This window comes from Marmota monax, unplaced genomic scaffold (assembly GCF_021218885.2).
Source record: "Marmota monax isolate L192 unplaced genomic scaffold, Marmota_monax_Labrador192_F-V1.1 WCK01_AAM20220418_F8-fsc00073, whole genome shotgun sequence".
Classification (NCBI taxonomy): domain Eukaryota; kingdom Metazoa; phylum Chordata; class Mammalia; order Rodentia; family Sciuridae; genus Marmota; species Marmota monax.
The window spans coordinates 4,506,019-4,528,851 of record NW_026692846.1 but is presented as its reverse complement, the minus strand read 5'-3'; the positions used below and the strand labels follow the sequence as shown (position 1 = coordinate 4,528,851).

General features: G+C 48.9%; 1 protein-coding gene across 1 annotated transcript in view; it reads right to left on the bottom strand.

Annotated features, from left to right (window-relative positions):
* Window positions 1–21,997, bottom strand: part of Col22a1 (collagen type XXII alpha 1 chain) — a 229,501-nt gene extending 207,504 nt beyond the window's left edge. The window contains exons 1-2 of the mRNA XM_046449181.2: window positions 21,575–21,997; window positions 2,140–2,301 (exon numbers count right to left, since the gene is read on the bottom strand). Of these exons, the coding sequence (XP_046305137.1) occupies window positions 2,140–2,257 (118 nt within the window). The 5' untranslated portion in view covers window positions 2,258–2,301; window positions 21,575–21,997. The remainder of the gene's footprint in view (window positions 1–2,139; window positions 2,302–21,574) is intronic.
* Between the last annotated feature and the right edge of the window lie 836 nt (window positions 21,998–22,833).

Here is a 22,833-nt window from a genome sequence, read left to right as displayed (position 1 = left end):
ACACACACACTCAAACACCCATACACACACGCACACACACACACGCGCATGCACAATTAGGCCTGACCAAAGCCACTCTTGAATATTTCATACCTATCTTTCCCTCCTGTTTTCAAAATCCAAGTTACAATCTGCACCTCGAGGGTCTTGGCAGGATTGTACCTAACAGGATTAGGGCTTTTGGAGTGTGTTTGCCCAGATGTGTAGACTCAGAGATAATTCCTGGGGAGTTGCTTTCCTTGACACAAAGGTAATCCTTTTGTGCTTAGGATAGGAATGTCTCTGCCTATTCAGGATAATTGCTGCAGAGGGCCAGGCAGGGCCTGTAGGCTATAATCCTAGAGCAAATTTGTTCTAAAGCTGAAGGTTCATTTGCTGGGGAGGCCTCACTGAGAGGCCCCTCTGAGCTCTCTGCACATTTTTCTCCTGGAGGCAAAGGAACCGCCCAGATTGTGGGCACATGAGAATCAAGTGCTATAGCCTGGGCTCTGTGAAGCCAAAGGCCCTCGCAGGTGCCCTCTGCCCTCACACCGGACATCTTCCACTCTGTGAGGTGAGGGCCTGGGGGAGAAAACTGCTATGTCTTCCGCCTTTGAATCAACTGCACATTTGAGGCCGACTTGACAGACATAGAGCCCCATGGTCCTCACACACAAACTGGACATCCACAGTGTTTAGTCTTCCTAGCTAGTCAGGCTTTGAGAGTCTTAGGCAAAGTAAAATACATAAGAAAATGCTGTAAAATTGATAAAGAAATAGGGTGAACTTTATTTTTTGAGGCTCACACAAGAAAGTCTTAGCACGTCACTGTCACTTTCCATGTTCTCCCAGCCTCACTTCTGTGGCTTGGGGCGTCGCTGCCTCAGCTCCTCATCTGTAAACTGGGAGTGGCATTTCATGCCTGGATCTGCCACCTCGGGGAGTCTCCACAGCCCCAACCATAGAAGCAGAGGACCCTGAATGCCCACTCTGTGAAGGTGCTGTGGACACAGCCTGGCTGTGCTCCTGACCCTCCATCATCTCTCAGCACTGCCTGTGCCTTCCCCCGCTGCAGGGCCCTCAGGCTGCCCAGCAAAGCTGTCCTGTCACAGTTCAACCTCCCTGGACCCCTGGTGTCCCATCTCCAGTAAATGTTACCGAGCCTTGGTCAACTCCACAGGGATTTCTCCTTGTGTCCTAGACACTCTCTGATGGGCCCCAGTGTGTCCACCAGTCAGCACACCCCGGGATGTGTCCAAAGCCTTCGCAGAGCAGAATACCATGACAGGGCCTTACCCTAACCCTAACCCGCCCTCTGCCCCCTCCCCAAACCCTGCATGCACTTGACAGGGCCAGGCTCACGGCACATCATGCCACTGATCGGACCTGTTACAGCAACACATTGCCCTCTCCCTCTCTCACACCCGCTCCCTCACACCCACAGGCGCAGTCACACCATCATACTTTCTCCCACAGCCACTCACAATTATCCCACACATGTGCACTCACACACACATGCTCACACACACACGCTCACATGCACACACTCACATGCACACTCACACACATGCTCACATGCACACTCACAGCACATGCATGCACACACATTCACAGTCTCATGCACAGTCACATGCACACTCACACACATGCTCACAAACTCAGCAAATGTGCACACTCACACTCACACATGCTCACATGCACACTCACAGCACATGCATGCACACACAGCAAACGTGCACACACACGTTCACATGCGCACACACATACGTTCACATGCACATTCACACACGCTCAGTCACATACACACACTTACATACTCACGCACACCCACACATGCTCAGTCACATGCACACTCACAGCATATGCTCACACACTCATACATGTTCACATGCACACCCACACATGCTCAGTCACATACACACACTTACACATGTGCTCACGTTCTCTCACATTCCTTCACATGCTCACACCCACTCATATCCCCTCACACCCAGGCCCTGATGCAATAGGTGGCTGTTCCTCACACCACTGGAGGATCTTGGACACACACACTTGCTGGGCTACTGGATCTCACACAGGCCCACACCCCACACTGAGGGTGCAGGGCCGTGCGTGTTGCCTGCTGCTGTGCACTCGGCATGGCTTGTGACGGCGCCCTACCTGCCCGCTGGGCCTGGCAGCCGCGGTCCCCGCTCCACAGCAGCAGCGTCCAGAGGAGGCAGGCTGTGGCATTCCCGAGGAGGCCTGCCGTGGCTCTCTTGCTCTTGGAAACCAGCATTTCCAGGCCAGGAAGAGACCTGACGAGGTCTAGCAGAGCATCTCCTGTGTGGAGAAAGACCCAGCCTCAGAGCAGCCCCTCACTGGAGTGGAAGGGCCACAGCCACGGGAGGGACCGACCAGCCTCCCAGCCAATCTTCACTCCTCGGCTTAACTCTTCAGGCAGCCAAGAAGGTGACCTTCCAAAGAGAAAGCAAGTGCCCCCTCCCCCTGACCCGTCCACCTGTCGTTCACCCACCCAATTAGCCCGTGTGTGCGGAGGACCTGCCCAGCTAGGTAGGCCAGGGGACTGCAGAGCAGTGGGGGGCCTGGTGCAGGAGGACCCCAGCCAGGCCCAGCCTACAGCCCACCTGTAAGCCCAGCTCATCCCCGACTGAGGAGATCCACAGGCCTGCTGCAACTGTGCACCCCACGACCGCTCACCTCCCGAGGGTCCAGCAGACTGCACTTGGTCACTGTGGACTTTCCAGCAGTGTCCCACTGATGCCAGCTCTGAAATGGCCCCTGGCCTCTGCAGAGGGCTTTTCCCTCTGCATGAAGTGCTCACACTCACCTGAGGGCACCTGGAGGTCCCAGCTCAGCAGCTGCTCTTCCGGAGCCTTCCCAGTCCCCTCCCATATGACTGCCACCCTCGGCTGCCTACAGTGAGCCCTCAGAGCCTCTCTCACAGCAGTGGGTTTATGTTACTTCATTCCTTTGCCCTAGCGTCTGCCCTGCTGACCACCGGATGCCTGGGGGCTGATGCCAAGCTGACCTAACTGGGCACGGATTAGGGCGCGCACACGCGCGCGCGCACACACACACACACACACACACAGCCAATATCTATGAATGAAGGGGAAAGTCAAGAATTTTTCAAACCTGACACTTGCAATGGGAGGAGGTTATCCAAAGGCAAAAGAGCATAAGAGTCTTTCTGCTTCAAATTATGAGTACTTTCTTTAGATTTTAATAAAGAGAAAAGCAGGTTGCAAGGGAATAAAAGCAAACTTAATCGTTGCAGAGTACCAACGTGAGTTGTGTTTACAAAGATCATCGGGGGATAACTACAAAGAACCACAGAGGACTCCACAACCGCATCTGCTGAATCAGCATGTCCACTGCAATGGAAGCTGTGTGCTACCCCAGAGGTCTGAGCTGGGACTATTGTGCAAACAGAAACCACAGGACAGGTGGAGAGTGCGTGGATATATGTGTGTGTGCAAGCAGGTGTGTGTGGAGGTGTTTCTCTTCTTGCATTTTTTTCTGAATTATGTTAACATTTCAGCTTTTTATCAATGTCATCTAAAGTCATTTAAAAAATGATCCATTGAATTGGAAGAGAACCTCCCAAATCTGGATGACCTCAGAAGAAAACATCCACAGGGTAAGCCTGGTGACAAACACGGGTGAACCATTAATCTCTGGGGTCTTGCTCCCCGCCATACACACACACACACACACACACACACACACACACCCCTCAGAGGGAGCAAGCTAAGTGAGTGTGTGAAATCATAAGCTACCTGGGCACCATTGACTGCACGAGACCTGGCATTGCCCATTCGACCTCCTGTAGCATCTGCCCTCCAGCCACATGCAATTTCTTGTGGTAACCAGATGCGAACATGTGGTAACCGACCATGCTCTGAGAGGTTGTAGCCCATCCTGGGAGACTCCAGAGTGGCCTCCAGCTGGTCTACCTGTCTGATTCCCACCCACCCTATAGCTCCTGGAGGGTAGCTGTGCTTAGACCATTGTACAGATTATAAGGATCCAGTCTCAGCAGGTGGGGGAACTCACCCAGGCCACACTCCTGGCAGTAATGCATCCAGGATCAGACACCCTGGGCCCAGCATCCCTCCAACAACAGTCTGGACACCCCTACTGCACCAGGAGTCCCTCAGCCCTGGAGTCAAAGCCCAAGGAGACACCCTGCTCCCCAGCACACTAGAGCATCAGGCCCTCAAATCTCTCCCTTTCTCCACATTTACCAAGTGCCACTGCATAATACAGGTTTAATACACCTCCATCCAGAGACACTTTGCTAACCTGATTTACCCTGCGCTGGGTTTTACACTAATGACTACCAGATTCAATTGGTGGCCTTTATTTTCCACAACCGGTCCTGTTTCCACCTCTCCCAGCCCCTGCACCGTTGGAGGCTTACACTCTATGCACAGCAGGGAGGGAACTGCTCTTCATGCCCCTTCTCTGATTCCATCGCCTCCCCAGGGAAGGAGTGGCTGAGTGAATCGAGCCATAGCCCTACTAGGGATTTAAACACGATTGGTTTCCACAGGTCTGGCTGTGGCCCCCGCCACAGTCCCCATCATGACACACCATGGTCTATCTCCCTCATGTCTATTGGTTTCTGTAGCGCCAGTGACCAGCTCAACACCCAGTCAGTGCCAAATGGGCCAAATGGGTTAATGCTCGTACTAAGAAGGAGTGACAGAAAGAAGGGGAGGCCAATAACTGGGCTGCCCTAGGGATCCTGACCTCAGAATCGGCACCACTGTCCAGCATGCTCCGTCTCCATGCTGAGTGGATGTGGTGGCGCCCAACCTGATCATTTTTCACCAAGTGTAGATTACCCAAGCACCCACAGTAGGGGTCTTAAGGGCCTGTTCTAGTAACTGGGCTAAGAGTTTGTCTCCCTACCCCACCTTACTTAGATTCTCAGATCCTAGATCTAGCTCTGTGCTGGCACCACCATCTCCCTCCACTTTACAGAGGAAAAGCCAGAACTTGGAGGGACAGTCTCAGCTATTAGTGGTGACACTAGAATGTGAACACTGGGTCAATGCCTGTTCCTTCAGCCAGGGCTACTCTGCAGCCCCCCTTCTGTGCTGGTGATGTTTTCTCTCTTATCATTATGTTGTGAACGATGTTCAATCCCTTAAAAATTCCTCATCAACCTCCTCATTATTAGCTTCCTCATTATTGGCTACCTAGAACTACACTGTGTCACTACCACCATTATTTTTATCATCATTTCTACCTTTGGACATTAAATAGGCCATTCTATTTGTTTAACGTGGTAATGAAGATATCTTTTTACCTAAGCCTTATTCATATATATTTTCTTAGGGTAGATTTGTAGAAAAACAGAGTTTTTTTCTGTGAGTTTTGCAAGACCTTCTCATGAACTGCTGTTATGGTTTGGATATGAGGTGTCCCCCAAAAAACCCATGTGTGAGACAATGCAAGAACATTCAGAGGGAAAATGATTGGGTTTTGAGGGCCTTAACCCAATCAGTGAATTGATCCTGATGGGATTAGCTGGGTGATAACTGAACACAATGTGTGTAAGGTATGGCAGGAGGAGGGGGGTCCCTGGGGGCTTCTTTTGGAGTATAGGGTTTGATGAGCTGAGCTTGGTGTCTGTCTGCTTCCTGATCACGTCCTGAGCTGCCTCCCTCTGCCACACTCTTCCACCATGATACTGTCTCACCTTGAGCCCTGGGGAAAGGAGTCGGCCATCTATGACTGAGACTCTGAAACCGTGAGCCCCAAATAAACTTTTCCTCCTCTAATTGCTCGTGTCAGGTCTTTTGGTCACAGCAGCAAAAAAGCTGACGAAAACAAAATGCTTTCCCCAAAGGCTCCAATTTCCAGAGCCCCCCAGCATAGCACGTACATGCGTGCGTGCATGCGTGCGTGCGTGTGTGTGTGTGTGTGCGTGTGCGTGCTCGTGCATGTGTGTGTGTGTGTGTGTGTGGACCGCTCCCACTGCACACTTGGCAGCACTGATGCCATCATCGCTTCATCTTTCCCAACCAAGCAGGAGCAATGCTGTGGTTTCTGCTTTTCCTGTGCAGTTTGGGTTCCTGAAGTCTGTTATCTAAGTGTATTTCTCATTCTGTATTTTTTATTTTCCTGCAGATGTCTATTTCTAGAAGTATTTGTCATTGTTAAAGCCAAGGCTCTGGACAGGGAAAATAGTCCCTAGATTTCACCTTTGATTTACTCATTAATAAATATTCACCAGTGGCCCTCACATGCCAGGTGCCAAGCACAGGGAGACAAATGACACGGAGCCCACCCTGCGTGCCTGGGATGCAGGTTAGATACACAGGTGCACATCATGGCAAGGCAGGATGAGGGAAGTGTGGAAGAGGGAGTGCAGGCTGTGACAGGACCACAGGACGGGGACCAGCACCAGGCCACTGCAGGGGAGGTCAGGCTTCCAGGTCCTTCCAAGCGGAGTTTGAAAGGCTGAGTAGGACTCAAGCTGACAAAAGTAGGAGATCACTTCAGACAGAGGGAATAGCATCTGCAAGCCCCAGCAGGGTACTTGGGAACCTCCCCATGCAGGAAAGAGGTACAGGCTCCTCTCAAGGCAGGTGCATGAATTCTATCATCTGATCCCTCCCACCTTCAAGGCAAGGCACACTCATCCCATCAGGGCGTTAGAGATCACCTTACAAGTGAAGCAGGAGGAAGAGTCTTAGAAGTCTACTCAAGAGTGCCAGGCGACGGCCACAAGAACAAGAAGAAAGGCACTCTCCCCAGTGGAACATGTGAGGGCAACCAGAGTTCCAGGGCCAAAGACCAGTGGCCCAGGGTGAGGACAGACACAGCACCTTAGCAAGTCGGAACCGGCTGCCCAACCTCTCATTCCTCAAAGCTGCGTGAGTGCAGGACTTATCTGTCTTGCTGATGCTGTTGCCCAGATTCTGGGACCGTTTCCAGCAGGTAGTGGACACCTCAATAAGCATTAAATTTATGAATGAATGACACATGGGCAGCATCTGATGCTATCAAGTCATCTTATGATTTTATGGTGGCTAGACACAGTAATTAGATGAACAGAGACATCACTGGAGAGCTATGAGAGTAAATAATTAGCTACTGTTTATGATTCAGCATGTTCCAGGCACTGTCTGATTGCTACCTGATCTCACAGGACTCCCCAGGTCAGGCACCATCATCCCCATTGGAGAAGACAGAGATTGAGATTAGGGAAAACACATATCTTTCCCCAGGTCCCCTATGGGGCTAGAGGAGGGACTGAGACTCAAATACTCTCTTCTGGGCAGAACCCATACCAATTCTGTGATTTCTAACAAATCCAAATATCAGCAGCAAGTTCTTAGACACCACTTTTAAGAAAATAAGATAGATGGTGGGTATGGGGCATAAAATAGTAGAATTTATCATTGTTCTGTATTTTTTTAAATTACAGGGCTCAATAAATTTGATAATTTCCTTGATTATAGTAACTGAGATTTATATGGGTTGTACTCCCCAAGTTTTTAGAGGAATCTTATCATATATCTTCTTTAATATACAAAAAAGAGAAAAACTACAGATAAAATTCTTTATGAACATAGATATAAAAATACTTAGCAATCAGTTGAGCAGGCCAATTTGAGCAGCATATTAAAAATATCAGACACCATGACCAAAAGGAATCTGTCTATACCAGGATTGAAAGGGTAATTTAATGCATGAAAACCAATTGATGCAACACACCATGGCAATATGATGAAGGGAAGAAGAAACACATGGTGACACCATCTGAAGTAGAAAAGACATTTGACAAAAGCCAATGACATTTCACAACAAAAAACACTTCATAAATAAGACTATAAGGGAACTTCCTTAGCAGTATGAAGCCTGAATCTGAAAAGCCCACAGCTAACATAATACTCAGTAGTGAAAAAAACTACAGCTTTTCTCTTAAGGTCAAGAACAAGACAAGGACACCTGCTTTTACCACTCTACTCATAGTGTTTTGCCAAAGCAATTAGCTAAGAAAAAGAAATTAAAGGCATCCAACCTGGGAAAGAAGAGGTAAAACTATCTGAAGATGACATGCTCTCGTATGCACAAAGCCCTAAAGAATCCACACAAAAAAAACTGCTAGAATGAATAAATTCATCAAATTTGCAAGGTGCAAAGACAGCACCCCCCCCCCAAAAAAAAAAAAAAAAAAAAAAAAAAACCTTGTTGCGCTTCTCTATGCTAGCAATGAACAAGCTGAAAGGGAAATTTTTTTGTTTTTCATTTTTAAATCCTGTTTATAATAGCCTCAAAAAAGATAAAATACTTAGGAATAAATGTAACCAATGAAGTATGCGACTTGTAGGCTGAAGACTACAAAATATTGCTAAAAGAAATTAAAGAAGATCTGAATAAATGGAAAGACAGCTCATGCTATTGCTTAATAGTTGATAGATTTCTGTCTGGGGTGGTAGAGAAGGTCTAAGAATAGATAGTGGTCACAGTTACATAACGTGGGTGTAATTAAAGCCAATGAATTGTGTATTTAAAATGGAAAATGTAATGTTATGTGCGTGCATGTGTAATGCCCGTATAACATAAATATATAGCTATAATGAGAACAAAGATGTTCATCATGCAGTCCTTCTGTCTATGTCATATTATATGGCAAGCAAGAATTATAGTTATAGATGGAATCACGGCTAGTAAACTATGGAGATTGACCTGGACTTTATGGATAGCTCGATACAATCATAGGGTCTGTCTTAGTGAAAAGAGGAGGCTAACTCAGAGCCAGAGAAAGATGTGGCTGGCCACCGGTGGCGTTGAGCATGGGGCTCAGGAATGCAGATCCTCAAAGCTGGAAAGGCAGGAAAGGGGTCTCTCCTGGGGACTCCTCAGCTTTACCCACATCTTGGTTTTATCCCAGTGAGACCCATGAGGGACTTCTGACCCTCAGAAATTTAATGTAACAAATGCATGTTGTTAATTTGGTGATTGTCACAGCAACAATGGGAAGTGGATACAGACCTGAACCCGTGTGAGGGGTGAGGGGAATGGAGGCCCTGGGAATACCCAGGACAGGGGGCTCCCTGCTGGCAACCTTCTCTCCACCTGCCTTCTACAAGTGTTTGTTCAGGCCCCAGCAGGGTATCCCTGTCATGAGCCTGGGCAGCCCCAGAGGGGAGGGAAAGGTCTCCGTCTTCTTCCCTTGGAAAGAGGCTGGCAAAGAGGGCAGCATCCCAGGAGCTTCTCTGTCCGTGGAATGCAGAGCCACTGACCTGATCAAGGAAATGGTGGCATATTCTCCATTAGCCCAAGAGCCCTCACCTGGGCTGGGACTGTCTGCTCCACCATGCTGCGTGGGGCAGCACAAACAGCCCGCGGTGCTCCCATTGCCCCCGCAGCACGAGCAGGAGAGCTACAGGGACCATTGTCCTATGGACACGGGTTAGAGCTCACCTGTGCTGATGAGCAGGGGCTCTCAAATCAGAGGGCCTGGGGGTACAAATCCTGCCTAGACCATGACTCTGATATCAGGAGGTGACTTATCCTTTCTGTGTCTCCCTTTCCTCACCTACAAAGTGGAAGTCATAAGAGAATCCATCTCATGGGGACTGTCATATGGACTGGATAATAAAATGGCATAGCCAGCCCTTTGCTCCAGACCTCAGCCACTCCCATGGCCACATCACTAATGTAGCCAGAGTTGGACCTGAAGTCAGTTTTTAACCTGCCCAGAATCCAGTGTCTCCACTGCAGAGCTTGGCAGTGCTGGGGGTCTCTAGGATGTAGACTGCACATTTCTATCTTAAAAGCTCCCCTGGGTGGGCCTCACCGTATCAGAACTGACCACTGCCTGACAACTGGCTCCTACGGGTGAGTCTGTGCTGAATCTTGCCCCACACAGGCCTGCGCTGTCAAGCGGTCTGGGACTGCCCTGGAGAACTGAGAGTCAGAAGTGCAACTCAACAGCAGCCTTGCATCTCTGGAAGGCGAAATCTCTAATATGTAGGACTTAAGCAAAGAAACAGAAGGAAAAGGAGCAAGGATCTAATCACCAAGTCAGGTATGTATCACCCAATCACAGGGAAGAGGACCAGGGCCCCCACAGAGAAAGGCAGGACCCAGGGGAGCAACTGGCTTCTCAAGGCTGCCTGTGTGCTGGCTTACAGTGCTTGATTTGGGGGAGTTGAACCAACCTTGCATACCTGGAATAAATCCCAAGTGCCCCACTGTAAATTCTTTCAATGCCCTGTGGATTGCTTTGCTAACATTTCTTAAGGATTTATTAGGGCAGTGCTGGCTGTAGGAACTGTTCCTCTGTTACATCTCCCAGAAGCCACTGTAAAGAAGAAAATATCCTTCTGCCCACTAGGAAAATGCCCACTGTGGAACTCTCAGTGACTTCAGGAGCAGTTCCGGTGCTCAGGTCCCCTATCCATAGGAAAGCAATGATCTCTGCTCCTTGGGGGAAGGGGTTGAGAGACAGGAAATGATTTCTGCAAAGCTTGCAGCAGGGATCCAGCTATGGAGAAGGTGTTCAGTAAATGTGAGGTTTATAGCAGCTCTCACCCCCACCTTCCCCAGCAGGGCTGCAGCCTGGGACATGGCACACCACTGGACTGTCTCCCTCTCACCCAGCCCTGAGCTGTTTCCAGGGTTAGCTGCCAACCTGGCATGACGTAGGCCACACCCCTGTCCCTGGGAGGCAGAGCTCTGCCATTAGTCCCCCAAAAGTCCAGCAATTAATTTACTGGGCTGAGTTCCTTCCACGAGCCAGCCCATTGCCATAGTAACCAGCATTCCTTATTCAGGGACCCAGAGGAGGGGGCAGAGAGAACTCTGAGCAGAAAGCAATTTAGAGAGAGAAAATGAGATTGTGCACTACTAGGACAGCCTGGGCAGAATCAGAGGGGCTGGCCTCCGCCCAGGGAATACCAGGGCCCCGCGCTGAGCCCCTACACAGCCCTACTGAGCTATCTGCAAGGTCAACTGCACTTACAGGTCAGAGAGGGCAACTTCTGTCTCAGTGGGGCTGCCTGAGGTCCAGCAGGCCCACTGGATTCAAAACTTGGCTCTGTGTGACGATGCGGACGAAGCCCCTTAGAATGTAGGACGATGCCTACATACTCAAGACTTTCTCCATGCCAGCCAGATGTTATCACTGTCACCATTCGCACCGGCGTTTAGAGGAAGGGATGAAGGGAAGACGAAATTCGGGTGGAGGCCGAGGCAGGACTCCGTGGGGAGGAAGGCATTCAAGGGTGAGGAAGGAAGGTTAACAAGGGAAGCCTAGAAACGGGTGCGCTGACCCCAGAGCAAGGGTTCAGGCTTTGCTTAGAGACCCCCTGGGCCCAGCGGATATCTGCAGCATGGGAGAGGCATCTGCTGATGAGCTGGTGACAAAGATGGATTGGAGAGACCAAGGAGGAGACCAGGGCGACACCCAAAAGAAGTGCCAACCACCTTCCCTGAGACCCCATGGACTGTGTGGTCCAGCTGTGGACTCCATGATACCAGGTGACTGCCAGGGAGCAGGGGGACTGAGGGAGAACAGCATCCTGAAGGAAGCCAGATTTCCTGTATACTGAGTATACAACCAGAGATAGGATAAATTGTGCTCTACATGTGTCATAAGAATTGTAATGCATCCCACTGCCATATACAAATAAAAATAAAAAATAAATTAAAAATTTTAAAAAAATAAAAATAAAATTAAAGAATTGCCAGAGCAGGTTCCCTAAATAGAAAGGAAGTGCTACAAGAAAGAGGCTGGGGTTTAGGAAGGAAGAGGCATGGGGTGAGGGGGGCATTTATAACAGACTGCCATCCAATGTGGTGTTCAGTGTGTGCAGAGGAAATTCTAGAGATGTCATTAGTATTTCAAAGGGAAAGAGGGTAAAGGGACCTAAATGAAAGAAGGGTCTCCACCCTCAAAGTGGTAAAACGCCCACCCCTAGTCTGCGACTTTGCCCACGTATCTGGCAACACCCAGAGCAAGCACTAACGAAACTGTACAAGGAGATGTATCCAGAGCCATAAACATGTTTTGATAATAGATCAAAATGGAATTATAGAAATTATCAGGGAATCTGCAGGAAGGCAAAGGGAAACTGAAGAATGAGGAATGAAACTAACAAAAGGGAAATAATAAAGTGGCCCCCGAGGCCCTCCAAGAAGCAGAGGGAAAGCCAACTGAGTGAGGGGCTCAGAATACAGTCAGCAACTCTGCCTGAAGGTCCCCAACCCCAGAAGAGGCACTTGGGTCAGCTCACACGAGGACCTTGTCAATCACTGATTAGAGCTAGGACCACCCCCTCTTTGTCTTATTTTACTTGATTTCTGTCAATATTGTAATAATGCAGTAATATGTTTGATAAATGGAACATTGACTTGTAAAGTGGGATCCCAAGTATACACACAAACTCAACGTTAGAAAGGGCGTTGAGCATAGGGGCTGTCTCCGGGACTGTCTCATCCGTCCTACAGAGGAGGGGTAATTGTCAGGCTCCATTGCCAGGGTGCCATGGGGAGGAGATGTGAACCCAGGCCTGGCTGAAGGCAAGGATGGGGAGGGAAACATCGCTGTGGTCCCTCTCTCCTTCCCTGCTCTGTGCCAGGCCCTTCCACGTGTGCCAAATATCTTAATGAACTGGGTCCCTGGGAGGTTCCTGAGAGAAGCCTTGTCCCGACTGCCCAGCTCATCTGCCCACAGAATATGTGCTAAGTAAAAATTCAGTGAATAAATTAATTTGAATTAATTTATTAAAAATAATTAATTTGAATTAAAGGGAAATCCTTTTTTTTCCCTTTAATTCAAATTCACAGGTTGAGCAGGTTTTAGAATAAGAAATTCTGACTTTATTCTGAGAACACAGCTGAACTAGAGACAGTGTCTTCCTGTGTCCAGGCTACTGCAACAGACTAAGGCTAGACTGAGCAGCTTATAAAAAGAGAACCATTTCTCACAGTTCTGGAGACTGGAAGTTCAAGATCAAGGCGGCAGATATGGTGTTTGGGAAGGGCCACTGCCTGGTTGCTAGACAGCTACCTTCTCACCATCCTCAGACAGTAGAAGGGGTGAGGGGTGCTTGGGCCTCTTTTATAAGAATGCTAATCCTATGACAGAGGGCTCCACCCTTGTGAGCTAGCACCGACAAAGTCCCCACCTCCAAAGACCATTTCTTTGAGAGTTAAGTTTCAACATATGAACTGGGGGCCAGGTTCATCTACAGCAAGTAGAGCCAAGCAGAAGGGTGGAACTCAGAGCTGCAGCCCTCGCCTCCTGCTCTAAGTGCATATAATCCAACCCATTCCCAAAGAGGTGGACCTCCTTGTGCCATCCATACCCCAGCACCAACTGGGAAAACATCAGCCTTCCCCGGAAATGGAAGCCCTGACAGCCCCTTGGTTATACTCAATGTGGATGAATCACTGGAAAATATTCAAGAGAAAAAAATCCTCCCTCTCAAAATAAATAAATAAATAAAAGTTTCTCAGGATGGATTGCAAGCAGATGATCTTGCCTCAAATGCAGTCAGTCTCTCCCCAGAGGTCTTAGAATTGGGGCAAACATTCCTCGAGCACTTGACCCCCCCACAAGTGCACCCCAGAACCAACAGCACCTCCTCTTCTCTGTGCCTGCTAGCCCATGGAGATACACTCCCTGTGCACCCTTCCAGGCCACCGGGCAGGGGCCACACAGACTGGAGGCTGGGCCTCCCAGCCAGCGCCACCCATCACTGCCAGAACACGTGAATGGCTCCCTCCTGCTTCATTGATTTCCTCAGACATCTCAGAGCTGTCATAACCCCGTTCTTACGTCTTCCACATTTTCAGGATGGAATTCTTCCCAGTTTTTCTTCCTTCTCCCTCTCCCCCCAAGCACACAGTCTCAGTTCACTTCACAGGAGGCTCTCAGATGACCAGGTCTTGAGGACACAGAAGGGTATTTTTGTTTAATTTATTTTGAGAGAGTCTGTCCTGATGAAGCAGCACACATAAATAGTGCCCCAGCAGCCAGCCTGTTCTGGGGGAGAATGAGAAGGCCACCAGTGCCTCCCCTGTGGCATGAGGCAGTGCAGTGGGAGAGCCACAGGTCCCCATGGGGCCTCTACCAGATGTTGGCGAGCTTCCTGCCTCTACCACACCCTGGTATTGTGAGTGCAGCTGGTCTCCCCAGAGGGTCAGTTGCCTCATCTGTATAAAGGGAGACTGACACACCACTGTTGCTTAGATTAGATTCCCTTACTCAGTGACTAGGAGCCATAAAAATATGGCTAGCCAGCTAGCCAGATGGTGACAGGCAGAGGATAACTCCAGGCACTCAACAGAAGGAAGGTGTCATGACCAGAGGATCCTTTGCAGTACTAATCCCATACTCACAGAACTTTCCACAGTATAATTCCACTGGAGAAGTCTACCAGACCACACAGGCTCCCCACCACTTCTGATCAGCCCATGTTTGAATCCACTCTGTCTCTGTTAAGTTCCCTCATTTAAACTTCATGTCCCCAGAGACCAGGAATTTGCTATTCTGCAAGACATTAAGTGCGTCTCAGAACTCTAGCATGTGGGAGCAGGAAGGCATTGCAGAGATGTCCCCCGTCTTTAGAGGAGACCGCCGAAGGAAGACCAGGGGCCAAGCTCAGACAGGCAGTGAGCCCTTTCCCTAACACAGAACTCGGCTTCACACCAGGCAACCCCGGGTGACCAGGCTGATTGGAGTCCCCACCTGCAGTGACCTCGTGGACTCTAACCCATGCTTCCAGCTCTGCCGTCTAGCAGCCACTCCACACAACTTCCAGGGACAGGTTCCCTTCTCAGAGTGAGAGGCCTGTTTCCATAGCAGGTTGTAAATTCCTTGTTTACTGCACTCTGCATCTGTGAAGGAACCTGCTCACAATGAGTACAGACATAACTGGACAAGACAAGCCCGTGAATGTCATTTTTCCAGCTTAAACTCCTCTGGACCCTCCACATCTTTTTCAACATGATCCCAACCTTCCTTTCCAGGTTCCTGGAAACGCACCGTACTTTATGAACCTATTCTTCAACTCCAAAGGCATCTCTCTTTTCCTCTCACAACAGTACTTTCTTTTCCTAAATCCTCATCAGTCCTTGACATTGTCTCTGCTACCACCTTTTCCCTGCCAGGCAGACGCCGCCCCAGACTGCAAAACCCAGTTCATGTGTCTTCTTCCAGTGAAGCCTTCACTAATTGCCTAGGTAAGGAGAGTGCCACTGCTCAGCTGTCTTCCTCAGGCTCCCAGACACGTTTTTAGCACTTCACGGGGGACATTTAAAGTAACCTGTGTATTGGTCTGTATTCTCCACTGGGGTTTTCAGACTCAGGGATCCTGACCGGCTCTCTTCCTCAGTGCCCAGAACTGTGATGGGCACACAGCAGAGGCTCCACGAATCCGTGTAAGAGAGAGAAATGAATCAATGAGTGAGTATCTGAGCTGTCTATCTAGCTTAGTATGGCACTCTCATTTTTTTTCCAAAACAAATATATATATATATATATATATATATATATATATATATATACATAGACATTAATATATATACTACATATACGTGTGTGTGTGTGTGTATATATATATATATATATATATATTTTTTTTTTTTTTAAACAGTCTTGAAGCTTCTAATTCCTGAGAACAGAGCAAGCACATGGCACAAGAGTTACTTTCTTTGCCTGGTCACAAGGCAAGTGGGGGATGGGGAGGCTCTTCCAAGAAGTTGCCTCAGCTCCCCCGGGACCCTGTCACTCACAGGTGTGAGTACTGAGACGTCAGGCCTGCACCCAGAAGGACCAAGAATGGAGTGCTGCAGGGTGAGCTCTCTTCCCAGGGACTTGACTTGCAAATGTACCCAACACAGGGAGACCAAGAGACACTTCACAGCCAAGGATGTCATATTTGTTTGCTAATCAGAAATTCCAGGGCCCTCGGATGACACTCATCTTGTTTCCTAAGCCCTTTCCCCGTGTTCCAGCCCAGAGATGCTCTAAACATTTCTGGAAAACACACAGCTAGCAAACAGAAGAGCCAAATTCAGACCTAGACAGCCTTATGACACTATTACAGCCCAGGCCATGCCAGGCCCCTGGGCTGAGTGGGGGCATTACCAGAACTGCCTGTAAGCAGACAGTCCTTCTGGGGCCAGAGCTGCAAGGCTGGGAAGGGTGAGCATTCTTGAAAATGCCTAAGTGTGGGTGTTGTGCTGGGCATGGTCAATATAAACATGACCTTTCCAACTTCAATATTTCATTCTCTCATTTAGTCATGATTTAAGTTAAATTGTAATTTATTACTCTAACACCTACTATATGTCAGGAATTTTGCATGGATTTTGATTCCTTGAGAAACTTTTTTTTAATCCCCATTTTAAAAACTACTTTGTTCTGCAGAGATTTACCATCGGGTTCCTACTATACCCAGCACCGTGCAGACACTGGTGGTTCAAAGCTAATACAGAAATTATGAACTAGAGGAGCTCATTTCCTGGGGACAAACGCATACCCCTGCCCCCCGCCCCCATGTGACCACAGCACTTGATCACACAGGTCCTGCCAGGCATGGAACAGTGGGAGGCACATACAGGCAGGATCGGTCACTGTTAGATGTTTCTCCAGAGTGCTGGGAACATCCCACCCCATGCCTCATTCCGTCCAGCAGCGCTGCTGATGATGGCAGGAGAAGCCCTGCTCCCTGGTGGGCTCATGACAAGTAGCAGACCAGGCTAAACAAAATCCTTCCTACACTTCACCTGGCAGTGATTCATGGAGTGTCACCCACACCAAACAGGATGCTAGATAAACACATGCTTAGTATTTGTCAGTCACTGTTCCCAAATGTTCAAATGCTACATTTTGACTGATGTGCATGTTTGGATCTAGATAAAGCTGTGAAAGGCTATTTGCTGGAACGTTGCTACTGCTGAAATTGAAGGATCAGACTACAGGAGGTTGCTGAGATTAATGCACTTGTTACAATACATCTTATTACTTGTATGATTTAAAGCACTCTAACGAGGAATGGTTTTTAAAAAGAAAAAAGATGTCCAACTGCTATGTTTGCTTTTTTATATAAATCATATGTTTACCTTTATGTGAATTATATTCATTTATATGAATTATATACATTTACACCTAAGGCAGTCTAGAATATCAAGAGCAAGACTGTGCTAAGTTGTGAATTTGAACCCCAGTTCTGGTACTGACTGGCACTCAGCTGCAGAGAGGATCAAGAAGTGTGTTATTTTGTTTTTGCAAAAGTCAAAAGGTACCATGGGAGAGAGATTTAGTTTATTCTAAGTTCACCCAAAAAAGATGAAATAAGGACCATCAGATGGAAATGTAGGGGAGAGCTTTTTCTGATAAGAGGAGGAGTTTTAACTCCACATGCAGACCTGCATTGTAGGCCTTAGGAGGCAGCGAGTCCTCTGCTCCCACAGGTGGGCAGTCCCAGGGAGGGTGGGAGAGGACTCAGCCTTCCAGTGAGCAGGCTGATGGACACCTCAAGCCCTCAGACCCAATGAGCTCATGAAAGCAGATATGAGTTACAAAGCCTTTGTGGGTGGTCCTCCTGGATTAATCACAAAAATATCCGTGGTTCTGTTTTATTTTCACTTCGTTTATTGTGGCAAGAACATTCAAAATGAGACCTACTTTCTTCTATTTTGTTAAATTTTGTTATTTGTTCTACATGACAGTAAAATGGATTTTGACACATCATACATAAATGGAGAATAACTTCTCATTGTTCTGATTGCACATGATGTAGACCTACTTTCTTAACCGACTATTAAGTGTACAATATAGCATTATATATCTGGGCACAATGTCAGACGGCAGATCTCTATGACTTATTCATCTTAACTGGAATCATTCGTGCAACTAATTATACCCATTGTCTCATTGATTTTGTTGTTGTCACTGGCCTGCCTGTTCTTGTCTTTCAGGCATCGAGAGTAGACTATGACCCTGGCAGTGGCTACTGGGCAGTTGAGGTCAGCCACCTCTGGCCTGCCTCTGCCTATAAGTTGCTGAAGAAAGGCCTCTCCTTAGAAATACTTCCAACCAAAAGACGGTGTAAATTCTGGCTTCTTTTTGTCAAAAATTTTTTTAGGAACCGAACAAAAAAAAAGACTAAAAGATATTCTCATCTCTGCCAGAACTAATCAGAGTTAGCTGGAAGTGATGAGCTCCCAGTAACTGGGAGCATGTAAGTTGAGGCAGGAGGAGGAGGAGGAGTGGAGCACAGAAGGCCTGGGCTCAGCCTCTGGCAAGGCATCCCCAGGACCTCAGCAGGCAGGTGTGGTGCCCTCCCACATTCCCTGAGTGTCTGCCAGGACTTCCCTTGGTACCAAAAGGTTACCCCAGCTGTTAGCCTCCCGAGCATGCTTAGTCCTAATACCTCCTGAGAACCAGTAAAGAGACCATGTCCTCTGACCCAGAAATCCTATTCCTTGGCAGTCAGCTGAGACACGTGCTGGCCCCTGGGAGGAGCCATGTAGCAAAGATGCTCATGGCAGCAGCAAGAAGGGAATGGTCAGCATATGGCAAGCATCCCCTCACAAGAATGTTAAGAAGCAGTCCAAAGTGTTACCAAGACCAAGCTCAGGGACTGATTGTGCTAGAGTAAATCCAAGGAATGTTAATGCCATGTCATCCACTCATCCACTGTCCTCAGTCATTGGTTCCATGAACCCTCCCCTGACCCCAGGCAACGTGCAAAGAGGAGATGTCAGGGTGCCCACCTGGTTTCAGACACTTGTTTTGCCTCCCAACATACACATACAAACACACACACGTACATACACACACAGGTGTGTACAAATACACACATACATACAGACACCCACGTGCACGCACACACACACACACACACACACAATGCCAAGTCCAGGTAGGAAGACAGAATGAGGGGTCAAGCCTTCTGCCCAGGTTGCTCAGGAGACTTAAAGACCCATGTCCACCTCTATCTACACACAAACTAGGTGAGTCACTCTCACTCTCTAGCTCTGTGTCCTCATCTGTAGACTGGAAACTGAATTGTTTCCACTCACCAGCCTTTGAATCTATTTTAGTGGGGCAACTCAGTATATCTTCATTTCTTGGGTGAAGGATTTCCAAAAATCCCCAAGAACCTTCTCGCCCTGAGAATTCCCTGCAGGCCTATCTCATTTAATGGTCTGCCTTGGGAGCTATACATCAATAATGTTACCTTTTTTTTTTTTTTTTGAGAAGTTTCCAAGCATGAAGACAAAGCCTTTTGTTGACATGGAAATTATCTTTGAGATCTTTTTCCTCTGCCTTCCCTCTCCCTGTCCTTGAAGAAGTAATTCAAACTCTCTGGTCCTTGTTTCTGACACTGAGATACCAACAGCATGCATGTCACTCAGTCCTGGCTCACAGTAACTCCACAGACAATGAACCTGCCTTGGAACCATCAGCACAGCCTTGGAGGAAGAGAGACAGGCAGGAGGGGCCTTCTAGGGATGAAAGGAAGTGCTTAGGAATGGCAGGATCTCAGACTAGGAAGAGCCCTTAAAAGCTCACCTGGTCCAAGTCTGAACCTGAATTCAGACTTAGCCCTCCTACAGCCCTGTAAATGGACATGCAACCTATGTTTGAATACCTCCCACAGTGGAGAAATCACACCTAATAAGTTTATTCCTCTTGTTTCTGGACAGTTCTTTCAATTGAAATGGAATATGGCACCCAATGATCCAATGAACAGATCAGTTGCCCCTTATTCAGAATGCCTCTCCTACCCCAGGCCACTGAGGCCACCTGTCTTCTCCTCTGCACCAGAGGATCTTCCCATGGTCATATTTATCTTTCCACACAAGCCACAGTTTCTGTTTCCAAGAAATCCTGGCTTTTCTGATCTAAATGCAGTTTTAAAACATTTATGAAGCATTAAAACTCTGTGGGCTGCATCAACCTAGGGCCACTTGACTATTTTGTAGGTGGAAAAACTTGTATCTTATGACACTTTGAACAAACTCTAGAAAAGCTAGATACAAATGCATTTCTGCTCTGAACACTTAAAAGTGTCCATAGCTCTCCTGGAGCCCTTCACAACCCCCCACAAGAAGAGATCCCCATCCCATACAACCTCTTGCCTAACAAGAGCGGCCCAAGTACCTAGCATGGTGACCTTCCAGGACCGCTCAATATCTGAGTGACAAGAAGACACAGGATGGAGCAGGGTGCTTCCATCTATAGCACCCCAGGTTCATGAGACAGAAGCAAACTACAACACATCGCATGCCTGCATGTCCCGGAAACTTTACATGTTACCTGCTTTGATTCCTTTTATCATCTCCATTTGTTAAATGAGGAAATGGAGGCTCCTGGCCCAGACCCTTGGGTTTATCTATGACAATAGGACAAAAACCATAGAGTTAAGATTAGAAGCCAAAACTTGACAGGTTAGCTTCTGCCACACCTAATAGCATGAAGCTGGCAGTGCGCCCCACACAGCAGCCCTCTAACTAAACAGAAGCCCTGGAAAGAAACTCCCCAGGCCCTGAACTAAACTAGGTCTTTCTATCATTCTGCTAGGCATGAATCATCAAAGTCAGACAGATGACCAGTGTAGACAGAGAACTAGCAGCTCAGGATCTGGGAGGTGACAGAGAATGCAACAAAGCTCTAAGCAGGGAGACCCTGCAGACTTCTGGGGTAGGCAGCAGGCAGGGCCTCCTTCATGGATGCCTGACAAGCGTGTCTGCCTGTCATCTGGCCTTCAATGGGGAGATATGAGGCTCACTGTCCAAAAACACACTGAATTAACATTATGCTCCGTAAATGGGACAAAAAGCTCCGGTCTGCTACAGAACACAATATGCAGAGAAAATAAAAGTAGTCAAAAACACCTCCGTGGTCTAAAGGAAGCTGGGAAACGGGCAAGAAAATGCTCAGATAAAAAAAGAAACCTGAATTTAGCTCAAGAAGGCAAAGTCCAGCTAGGGTTGTGGCTCAGTGGTAGAGCACTTGCCTACCACATGCAAGGCCCTGGGTCCGATCTTCAGCACCACATAAAAATAAATAAGTACATTATACAATAAAAAGGTATTGTGTCCAACTACAACTAAAACAAATATTAAAGAAGAAGAAGAAGGAGGAGGAGGAGGAGGAGGAGGAGGAGGAGGAGAAGGCAAAGTCCCTTGACAGTCAATGCAAAGCCTAGAAGACATTCTTCACCTCCATTTCCCAGTCTTTCTCTCTCTTCTTACTGAAAAACGGAAGAGGACAGCACAAACCCCTTGAGAAGCAGCAATTTCAAAGGGCTCTGGCATTTAACCCTGTGGTCATCCTGGTGATGCCCAGTGAGAATCAAACAGGGACGGTCTCCCAGACTTTATTCCATGTCCCTCTGAAACGGCAAGGCACACACACACACACACATCTGCTCCTAACTGGGATCATCCCCAAAGGGCTTCAGCAGGAAACAGATTTGTACCTGGAGAGAGCCCCCTCTCCAGCCTGTACCCACTCCGCCGTCCCCCTTGTCATGGGGAAGGTAGGAGTGCACGGAGGCCTGTGACCTCAGCATGTGTGGCAGAGAAGAGACTCAGGCCTTACCTGGCACAGAGGTGCTCAAGGGTGTCAGTCAGTTCTGTCCCGGGCAGGAGCCCCTGGAAGCGGTGTTGGGAGAAGATGCCAGCTCCAGAAAGCCCCCTCCTGGGGGTCACCTGTCAACGCCTACCTACATTCCCTCCAAAACCTAACACATTCAGCCCCAGGCAAGACTCTCAAGAAGTCCTTCCCAGCCAGGGGTCCAGAGAGCAAGTTTTGAAACAAACAGCTAAGCGCCTAGAGTTAGAAGGCAAGGCTTGAGACTTACAAATGGAGTAGAAACTGTGAGAAACAAAAAAGGAGGGAGAGGAGAAGACTCTCCCGGGGAGAAGCGCAGCAGCCCCAGCGGCCGGTGACTGCCCGAGAACAAAGCTGTCCGGCCTCCCCGGGGCGCCCTGGCGCAGCACTGGGATTCCCTGGCTGCGAGCGCGGGGCGCGGGGCGGAGCGGCGGGGCGGGGCGGGGGCGGGGGCGGAGAGCGCGGGGCAGGAGCAGAGGGGCGGGCCCGGGCGCCCGGGGTGGGGCCTGATCGCGCAGGGGCGGAGTCTGCGGGATCCAGAGCCCGGACAGCTGGCCGAGCCTGTCCCCGCGCAGACGGCCGGCAGCTCCCAAATGGAAGGGGGCGGGAGGAGGGCGCGGAAGGCTGGCGGCAGCCCGGGCAGGTGTCTCGGGGACCGGGGGACACTTGAGGCTGCGCTAGGAATCCCAGAGAGCGCGGACAACTCTCTGTCCAATTTTAGACTTCGCCGGATATTTTGGTCCCTCTTAAGGCCGGGTCTGAAATAGCCCACCACCTAGCGAGGCAGCTGCCGCGGCGCCTCTGGACCCCGCCGAGGGCAAGGGAAGGGAGAGCTCTGCTTTCTGTCCAGCACTCAACCAGTGCTTGAGTTTCCCTCCTGTCAGAGCACATGACAAAGTAACCTGCACTCACCCCTCGGTGCCAGGGCTTCCTACAGGTGGCCCTGTTTTCGGGACTGTCACTTCAGCCCAGGGGTGAGGAGGGGTGAGGGGTAGATGTTGTCTTTATTTGGGGATAAGGATGGTGAGGTCTCAGAGAGAGCCTTTGTCACCAGCCAGGGCCCTCAGCGGATCACGGAGGGAGCCCGGGTTAGTCTGATAGGAAGGCTTTTCTTACCAATGGGCTTCCCAGCCCCAGAGGCAGAACCCGAGCTGGTGCTGGCTGGGGTGTCCTTCTCCATTTCCTTTCTGAGAGCTGTTCCTACAAGTGGGCCAGGCGGGGTACTTTGAACTAGATGAGAACATGGC